The sequence below is a fragment of the Aphelocoma coerulescens genome, chromosome 14, assembly GCF_041296385.1.
Source record: "Aphelocoma coerulescens isolate FSJ_1873_10779 chromosome 14, UR_Acoe_1.0, whole genome shotgun sequence".
Taxonomy (NCBI): Eukaryota; Metazoa; Chordata; class Aves; order Passeriformes; family Corvidae; genus Aphelocoma; species Aphelocoma coerulescens.
The window spans coordinates 11,281,220-11,291,262 of NC_091028.1; the positions used below are offsets into that span (position 1 = coordinate 11,281,220).

At 54.8% G+C, this 10,043-nt stretch overlaps 1 protein-coding gene across 1 annotated transcript; it reads left to right on the forward strand.

Annotated features, from left to right (window-relative positions):
* Window positions 1-278: 278 nt before the first annotated feature.
* Window positions 279-5,110, forward strand: ACTB (actin beta). The gene is made up of 6 exons (XM_069029512.1): window positions 279-386; window positions 1,854-1,982; window positions 2,283-2,522; window positions 3,048-3,486; window positions 3,819-4,000; window positions 4,362-5,110. The coding sequence occupies exons 2-6, from the start codon at window positions 1,860-1,862 to the stop codon at window positions 4,503-4,505; spliced, it is 1,128 nt and encodes a 375-aa protein (XP_068885613.1). The 5' UTR covers window positions 279-386; window positions 1,854-1,859; the 3' UTR covers window positions 4,506-5,110.
* Window positions 5,111-10,043: the final 4,933 nt, after the last annotated feature.

Here is a 10,043-nt window from a genome sequence, read left to right on the forward strand (position 1 = left end):
GGGGGGCTGCACGGGGCGCACCGGAGCACCGCGGAGTGCGGCGAGCACGAGGCAAGAGCCCCCTCCCCAAAGCAGCCAAGTGACAGCGGGGCCGCACCCCCCACCCCAGTTCCATTCGGTTCCCCCCCACCTCAATATTTTCCCCCCTGTCGGCGCGGCGGGGCGGGGCGAGGCCTGGGGGGCGTGGCCGCGCGGGGCCAATCGGAGCGGCGCACTCCGAAAGTTTCCTTTTATGGCGAGGCGGTGGCGGCGGCGGCCCCATATAAAGCGCGGGCAGGCGGCGGGCGGGAGCCGCCGCGAGCTCTGCCTACCCTCACCGTGCGCGCGCCCCGCTCCCGCCGCCGCCTTGCGCCTGCCCCGGCTCCGACCGCGCGAACTCCCCAAAGGTGAGAGTGGCACCGCGACAACGGGGGATAAGAAAATAATGATATTAACGATATCAGTAATGAGCCAGTATTATTGTGAATATCGGTGTGATCGGGGTTGTTGGGACACGGCGCGCCCTTTGTGCGCTGGCGGGGTGGCGGCCCCGTAGCGCGCTGGCGCGTTGTAAGGGGTAGAGACGCAGCTCGCGGTTTAAGGCCGGTTTGGGGGGTGTTGCTTGTGGAGGGGGGTCGCGCCCCTGCAGCCCGTGGGGTTAATCCGCCCCGTAAGAGGATTGCTGGTGCGGACGGGGGGAGCGGGCGGCTCGGCTGTTGTGTCCCGAGAGCGGCGGCGTGGACGGAGGGCGCGGGGCTTTGTTCGGCGGAGCCGCCCGTGTTGGGGTCGGGGCCCGGGGGCGTTGTCCTCGGTGAGGAGGGGCGCGGCCCCACCCCGCACATCCGAATAGTCCTGGTGGCTGCTGCTTGCGAGGAGGGGGCGGCACCCCTTACATGGGGCGAGGCTGTAGATCGGAGCAGTGCGGGGTTGGGGGGCGCAGGGGGGACCCCCCGTGTGCCCGGAGCGCAGGTGCAGGCGGGCTGCCCGCTCCAGCTCCGACTACACTTCCCAGGCTGCCCGTGCGGGGCGGCACATGTGCGGCAGCTGCCGCCGCCCCCCCCCCGCCACCGGATTACACCGGCGCGGCCGGAGCCGCCGGGGCTGAGCCTGGGCGGGCGGCAATTGCATAAGATGCTGGCTCTAATCCCGCCCGTGGTGCCGCCGGTCGAGGGGGCAGAGCCCCGGTCACGCTTGACTAGTGGGCTGGGCGTGGTGGCCAGCGCTTGTTCTGCTGCGGTTCCTTGTAGAGGCTGGCTGAGGCTTTGGGGGCTGTGCAGAGCGGTCGAGTCTTGCTGGCCGTGCCTGGCACACGGTAGACATCGGGCGTGACCCCTTAGGCTGCGTGGACGTGCCAAGCCCCGCTGACTGCCACATGGCGGGGTGCTGGGGCGAGCACCGGGCGTGACCGGCGGGGCTGTGCGGAGGTGTTGAGCCCCGCCGGCCGGCTCAAGGTGGGGCACCGGGCGTGACCGGCGGGGCTGTGCGGAGGCGTCGAGCCCCGCTGGCCGGCACACGGCGGGGCGCTGGGGTGTGGCGGCCACGCCCGCCCGCTCCGGGGAGTGGCTGCCGCCGTCCCCCGACAGCCGGTGGCGGGCGAGGCGCGGCGCGCTCCATCCATTGCCTTTTATGGTAATAATGCGAGAGGGCGCAGGGACTTCCTTTGTCCCAAATCCGCGCAGTGCCGAAATCTAGGAGGCGTCGCCCCCTCTAGCGGGCGCCGGGCGAAGCGGAGCGGCGCTGGCAGGAAGGAAATGGGTGGGGAAGGCCTTGGCGGCATTGCTTGCGCTTCCCGCCATCGCCTTCCCGCCTGCCGCCGCGGGACGGGGCTCGGCGTGTGAGCGGGGATGCTCATGTCTCCTTCTCTCCTCCCGCAGCCAGCCATGGATGACGATATTGCCGCGCTTGTTGTTGACAATGGCTCCGGTATGTGCAAGGCCGGTTTTGCCGGGGACGATGCCCCCCGTGCTGTCTTCCCATCCATCGTGGGTCGCCCCAGACATCAGGTAGGTGGCTGGTGTGCTCTTTATCTGACAAAAGAGAGGAGCATTTGGTGGAAGTGGTTCCCCTAGAGACAAGAAGCCCTTTTATTTGGCTTTGTACCATGAGAGGCCTCTGCGCTGCAGCACATCTGGTGGGGAATGCAGCCTCCTGCAGAGCCTTTGTGCAGTGTGTGTTGGAGCAGCTGACTGGATGTCTTTCCTGATAGACATTACAGGAAAGGGACAATAATTGGAGACTTAGCTTTGGAAAAAGGGAGTTACCCACTTTTCAGCCATACTTACCACATTGTCTTTGTTCTGCAGGGTGTGATGGTTGGTATGGGCCAGAAAGACAGCTATGTTGGTGATGAAGCCCAGAGCAAAAGAGGTATCCTGACCCTGAAGTACCCCATTGAACACGGTATTGTCACCAACTGGGATGACATGGAGAAGATCTGGCATCACACTTTCTACAACGAGCTGAGAGTAGCCCCTGAGGAGCACCCTGTGCTGCTCACAGAGGCTCCCCTGAACCCCAAAGCCAACAGAGAGAAGATGACACAGGTGTGTAGAACTCTGCAGCTTGGAGCTACAGCAGATAATTGCTGCAGGCTGGCTTTCCTCTTCCATGTTGTCCTCTCTCCTCCTTCACCACTATTCTCCCTTTTTGCCATCTTTACAGGGTTTTCCTTTCCTGACCTGAGTCTCCTCTTTGCTGGACCTTGACAGGTTTTGTTTGCTCTTCTAAGCTGGCTTTCTCTGAGACTGAACTAGCAACTTGTCTAACTGCTGTTTCTGACTAGGCACACTAATCCATTTACAGCCTTGAGTGACTGTACTGTAGTTTACTTGGCATTTGTTTTGTTCCTTGCTGTGATACGTGGATGGGTCTGTGGCAGTGGTGTCCCTGCTCAGGCTCTGACCTGGCAGGTGTGGGTGGAGACCAGGTGAGATAAGCATGGACTTTGAAGGGGGAGTGTGGAGATACCCCTTATCTAGGGGCAGAAGTAAAACCACTTGCATGGTATAGACCTGTAGCAAGAACCCTGTATTTTGCTGTTGACTCAACCCCTCCTTTTCTCTCTCTAGATCATGTTTGAGACCTTCAACACCCCAGCCATGTATGTAGCCATCCAGGCTGTGCTGTCCCTGTATGCCTCTGGTCGTACCACTGGTATTGTGATGGACTCTGGTGATGGTGTTACCCACACTGTGCCCATCTACGAAGGCTATGCCCTCCCCCATGCCATCCTCCGTCTGGATCTGGCTGGCCGTGACCTGACGGACTACCTCATGAAGATCCTGACAGAGAGAGGCTACAGCTTCACCACCACAGCCGAGAGGGAAATTGTGCGTGACATCAAGGAGAAGCTGTGCTACGTCGCCCTGGATTTCGAGCAGGAGATGGCCACTGCTGCCTCTAGCTCTTCCCTGGAGAAGAGCTATGAACTCCCTGATGGCCAGGTCATCACCATTGGCAATGAGAGGTTCAGGTGCCCTGAGGCCCTGTTCCAGCCATCTTTCCTGGGTAAGTCAAAATTTCCTAGGATACCCTGTGGCCCTCAATGTTCCTTCTGTGAAGGGTAAGCGGGAGACCATGACAGTGAGGTACCATATTTTACTGCTGGTCTGTAGCAAGACTTGGGCTGTCTCACCAGGGTCAGCCTCAAGTCCCGCACAGCCTAAAGCTGTTTGAGGGACTTGGGTCAGACAAGCCAAAGGTTGACTCTGTCCTAACCATAGCTCTGTAGTGCCTTCTGCTGAAAGGGCTGCTGGTCTCTCGGTTGCCTGTAGTATCTTCTTAGGCTTCCTTGATTCTGTCTGAGCCTTTGCTGACTTGAGACTTGTCTTTCTTCACAGGCATGGAGTCCTGTGGTATCCATGAAACTACCTTCAACTCCATCATGAAGTGCGATGTGGATATCCGTAAGGACCTGTATGCCAACACAGTGCTGTCTGGTGGTACCACAATGTACCCTGGCATCGCTGACAGGATGCAGAAGGAGATCACAGCCCTGGCACCCAGCACAATGAAAATCAAGGTATGATGGAATTGGGGGAACATCTCAGCACCCCCATTAGGCTGAACCTATGCAGCATGGGTGGAGGGTGGTATGCTGGAGTCCTGCTGCAAAAGATAGAACCCATGTCTGTCTGGTGCAGCCTTAATGGCCTTGGGCTGGATGGGATGGCACCCACCCATCTGTATGAATAATGGGATTAAAGACTGGCTGCAAAGGAGAGAGGTGGGTGTGCGAGGTTGTGTCTTGATCTTGTTTGGACTTCATGGTATCTTGGCCAAGGTTAGATAAGGGAATTAGGCAGCTCCATCTTGCAGGGCTGTGCGTGGGCTGTGCATGTAGTGTGATGCTGTGTCTGACTGGTTCCTCCTCTTCCCTGCAGATCATTGCCCCACCTGAGCGTAAATACTCTGTCTGGATTGGAGGCTCCATTCTGGCCTCCCTGTCCACCTTCCAGCAGATGTGGATCAGCAAGCAGGAGTACGATGAATCCGGACCCTCCATTGTCCACCGCAAATGCTTCTAAACCGGACTGTTATCAACACCCACACCCTTGTGATGAAACAAAACCCATAAATGCGCATAAAACAAGACGAGATTGGCATGGCTTTATTTGTTTTTTTTTTGGCGCTTGACTCAGGATTAAAAAACTGGAACGGTGAAGGTGTCAGCAGCAGTCTTAAAATGAAACGTGTCGGAGCGAACGCCCCCAAAGTTCTACAATGCATCTGAGGACTTTGATTGTACATTTGTTTGTTTTTTTAATAGTCATTCCAAATATTATAATGCATTGTTACAGGAAGTTACTCGCCTCTGTGAAGGCAAAGCCCAGCTCGGAGGGAGTCCACCAGTTACAGCTGGTGTTAGGTTATAATTGCTTGTCTGTAAATTATGTAACCCGACAAGTGTCTTTTTGTATCTTTCCGCCTTAAAAACAAAACACACTTGATCCTTTTTCTCTTCGATTTGTCAAGCAAGCAGCCTGTGTTCCCCAGTGATAGATGTGAATGAAGGCTTTACAGTCCCCCGCAGGGTCTAGGAGAAGTGGTGCCAGTATGTGGGGGAGGGAGGGGCTACCTGTACACTGACTTAAGACCAGTTGAAATAAAAGTGCACACCATAGAGGCTTGACTGGTGTTGATTGTTCTTTTCTTTCTTTCCATGCCATTTTTTGACAGTTGCTCCCTGCTCTCATCTCGCCCTTCCAGGGTGCACAGCTCTGCTATCAGGCTGGGGGGATGCTGGTGCTCTGGGGCACAAGGCAGATGGCTCTGGGTGATTAGGGGAGGGGTAGAATTGAGCCTGCCAAACCTGTGGGTCTCAAGGGTGCCATGGGCTGGAGTTGTCCAGATACTGCTAGTGTGTGCAGCAGGGAGCTGCTGGAGGAGCTGGGCTTAACAGGGATTGAACTGCACCTTCCCAAGTACTGCTCTGTGTGTCTCCATACTCAAGTCTTCTCTGTCTCATGCTGGACTGATGGAAGTGGGGTGCGGTGATGCCATAGCCAAGCCAAAGCAGCTGCCTTCTCCCTCTGCCAAGGCTCCTTTGACTAGTCTGCAGCTCTACATGGGGCAGTGTCCCCACTTCTCCCTGCTCCAGGTGTCACAGCTTGCCTGTCCTGCTCTCGGTTTGCCCTGGGAGGGAGGCCTGGGTTCAGGTAGGGGAGACTCATGCCCTGGCAGTATGCTGGCTGCTGGGTGGAGCAGCTTTCAGGTGAAAGCAAGAGGAAGTCTGTGAAGTGGAAAAATTTGACTTCAGAGAGCAGGGCCATTGGAGTGCTACATGGGTGGGGCTGGGAAAAAGGTGGCAGGGACGAGGGAGGAAGCTTTGGCAGAGTGCACAGCTCAAGTGCAAGTACTGCCTTCAGCCCAGCCTTTGCCAGGAAGGTTTTGGCCTTATTGACTCTCTACCTATCCTTCGGGCTTCCAGACCTTCTATGAATCTTCAGCCTTGTTTGATCAACTTTCTATAGTTTTGTGGAAGAGGGGGGGACCCTCACAAAGCCATGCTGGTAGCTGAGACCTTGTTGGGCACAGCAATGTCCACAGCCCCCCAGAGCTGGAGTCACATCTGTGGAAAGGAGACACACAGGATTGAGGCTACTGGGTCAGGAACCAGGAAAAGCTGAGCCAGGTGACACTACTGCCAGCTTGGAGGCCAGACCTGGGAGCATTTTCAAGAGTGAAGTTTCCCAAGGCTCTGCCAGCCTTGCCTGCCTTTGAAGAGCTCACGGCTGTGATTGTGGCATGCTTGCAGCAGATGAAAGGCAGGGAACAGGCTCCAGTTCCTCTTTAATCCTGTGCCTGGTCTGCTCCAGCTCTGGCATCGTACTGTACTCAGGGTGGACCTGCCGGTTTCTGCCCTTCATCTCCCCAGGCTCCCTCCTGGGTGCATTGGGAGCCTGGCAGGGCTGGAGATGCAGACACCGGGCTGAGCTGAGTACCAGAAGCACCAGTTTGCAACAGAGGAGGTGAAACAGGTTGGAGCAAGGCCCAAACTGGGCTTATAACCTGAGGTCTTGGGGAAATACGGTGAGGAGGAGGCAATGGCAGCTCCTGGGAAGGGAGGTGGTGGAAGCGGGGTAGGAAAAAGGCCAGAAGCCAAGAAGAGATAACAGCAATAGGGAAATGGGGTGCATTTCTTCAGCCTTTTCTGAAATGGTCACTGATTGCTCTGGGAAAATGTGCTGAGACACAAAGAACAGAAGAAACTGGTGGTGGTGAGAAACCAGTGAGCAGCAAAATGCCAGGGGCTGAGGGCAGCTCAGGTGGGCAGAGGTGTGAGCGCAGGGAGACTGGTGCAGAGCTGCTGGACACAGGGCAACCAGGATGATTTTCATGCTCCAGAACCAACTGAGGTATGCTGTTAGTTAACACTTTGCAGGGCTTTTTCTTCTTTCTTCCCATTTCACTTGCGGTTTTGGGTAACCAGCCCCTCAGTAAAATGAGGCTGAGCCTTCCACAATCTGTCCCGATGCCTCTCCGGTGTGAGGCCATGGTGTGCACAGCCACTCTGCTGGTTGCTCCAGCAAGGCTCCGTTTATCCCTCTTCTGGGCCATTGCATGCTGGAGAAAAGAATGTGGTGCCAGGCAGGGACGACTGTGAGCATTACTCACTGCTCCCAACTCCAGGGAGCACAGGGGAGTCCAGAGTGGTTTCCTCTCAGGAATGTCAAGTGCTGGAAGAGAGGGGATTTTTTAACCACGGTTTCTCTGCCATGGAGTTTCAGAAGGCTCAATTCACCCCTCACTGTTTCACAGAGGTGGGGCAATGCCGAGAGGCCTGTCAGGGAGGGGGGAGTAGAAGAGCCATGTCTGGGCTTTAGCCATGGTAGACTCAAAGGAGAAGTTGTGTAGGGAATAATCAGTGCCCTGGCTATCTCCTCCTCTTCTCCAGCACACAAATAGCCAGGGGTTGTGGGGAGACCAGAAACTTTAATATGTCCACCCACAGGCCAGGCTGAGCGCGTCCTGCTGTCTGGCTCAGCCTTGGTGACGTCCTGAGATTCCTTGGGCTGCAGAGACGGCGGGACTCGGCTCTAGATCCTTCCAAGTCACCCAGCCCTTTCCTACCTCCTGGTAGCTGCCCCGGGAGAGATGGCTCAGCTCAAGGGAGCTGAGCAAACACGTTTTATGCTTTCTTCCTTCAGAGTTTCCCTCCTGCTGGAGACAGACACTGGCGCTTCACCTGCAATTAGCTGATGACCTGGAAAGTCACCTCACTGAGCTGCTTATGGAATCAAGCCACCGCCAGGAATTAGTGATGTCCTTGGCAAAGGAGATGGTTGCAGCTCTCGGGATTTAGCCCTGAAGGGCCTCATTGTCTCTCAGCTGTGTCAGGGACGGTTGACCAGAAACGGTCCCTGGATGGGGAGGGTCCTGTTCTCTCGTTAGTGAGCATGTGCTCCTCCAGTAGAGGTGCCAGCTGGCTGTGAGCAAAAATCCCAGGGAATCTCAGAGCATTCAAAGTAAACTGGCCTCCTTGCAAAAGTCCCTTTGGAGGGTACAAAGCATCAGGTTCAGAAAATGGCCATTCTGAGGTACCCATTCAGGGATGGGTCTGTGGTATTGGCTGTGCTTGGGGTAGGAGTAGCCGTGGTCTCTGAAGTTGTTCTTTGCAGGATTGCTGACCTGGACCCTGCCCTGACTTGCATTATAGCCATCTGTAATCCACTTTAGCAGGCCTTACAGTATTAAACCATATCAGGGATTGAGAATCACTTCCAGCAGTGAAGCTAGCAATCCACCCAAGCATACCAAGTGCTCTGCCTGCTGTAGTTGGGCTGGGCTTTAGTCAAGCCAGCAAAAAGATGTTCAGGCTGTATCAAATTTAAGAAGAATCAGAGGAGAGAACTGAAGCAAGACTTTGCAGAGAGGAAAAACATAAAATCCCCAAGACAGTCTGGCCTTGAATGTTAAGATATTTTGTTTTATACAGAGCAAAATATCTTGATACTGGTATTATTTTGTTTGCCTGTCTGGACTGGGACAGCAGGATATGTGCCTGCCTTGTTTGGGCTAGGAAAACATGTATTGGTTGTAAGGTGACCAAAGTCTACCCACATGGAGAAGATAATTTCTGAAGTGAGGCACAGCAAGGAGAGTTTCCCCTATCACTGTCTGGCCACCTCCCAAGGCCACAAAGAGAAATGCCAGAGTTCGATTAAGATGTTCAATTCCTTCCTCCTTTTCTGCCCACTTCTGCTTCGTGTTCAGCCTTCGTGTCTGATCTGCACCAGCACACTGGTCATTTATTTGGTGGATCACAAGTGCAAATGCAGCTTCTCTTACAAAGCCTGGTTTCTCCTCAAGAACTCCTTACATCACCCTCTGTTCCCAGTACTTATTTGGGATTGTCTGCTGCTGTCTGGCCCCTGTACGCCCCAGGGCTGGAGGGAACCCATGGCTACTCCAAACGCTGGCTGCTCCAGCCGCCCTGGCTCTCTGGGCAGGGCCTTCCCTCTGCCTTTGGGACTCGCTGATGGTTTTATTTATCATTTGCATTGGAAATGCAGGTCTCCTCCACCCTGGTCTCTGCTTTCCCTGGTGACTGCAAGTATGGTAGGCTGGTATTTTTCCCAGATGTCAAACGAGTTGGTCTTGACTGAAAGGCCTCCGGATTTAATTTGTGATTACCTTTTATTCAAGTGAAACACATGACAAACAAAGCAGGTACAGATCCTCTACAGAGGCTCTCCCTCATCTAAGAGCTAAAAATGGTTTTCCTCTTTGACTCCCGAGCTCTCTCACAGGCCTAGAAGCAAAATATGTAATCAAGACTTGAGGCACTTGCTATTTCTAAGCGAAACCCCCAATTTACCCTTAATGCAATTCACGGCCTTAAATGGCAACAATCAAGCAGGAATAAAATAGCAACTTATTCATCTTCCTTTATGGGTCATCTTTAAAACACATTTTCTGTGAACAAAATTCCTGAAGCATACACGTAACTGGAAATTCCAGCGCTCCAGTCCTGTCTGTACTTGAGATTTGGGATAGGAGCTATGTGGAGCTACACTGTGCTGAGCCAGCTGCTCCTCTTGGACATGGCTGTGTGCAATGGCTGTGGTCACAGCAGCCCTGGGTGATCCTGCACGGCCCTTTGCACATCAATTAAGGGTAGGATGGTGATACTGGGAAGAAATTCTTCCCTGTGAGGGTGGTGAGGCCCTGGCAGAAGTTGCCCAGAGAAGCTGTGGCTGCCCCATCTCTGGAAGTGTCCAAGGCCAGGTTGGACAGGGCTTGGAGGAACCTAGGATAGTGGAAGGTGCCTCTGCCTGGGGAAGTGGGATGGAATGGGATGATCTTTTAAGTTCCAACCCGAACCATTTTAGTATTCTATAGTGTGACCAGCAAGACCAGGGCAGTCATTCTGCCCCTGTACTTGCAACTGGAGAGGCCACATCTCGAGTGCTGCGTCCAATTCCAGGCCCCTCAATCCAAGAAGGACATTGAGGCACTGGAGTGTGTCCAGAGAAGGGAATGGGGATGAGGAAGGGCCTTGAGCACCAGGAGTGGCTGAGGAAGCTGGTGGGGCTCAGCCTGGAGAAAATGAGGATCGGAGG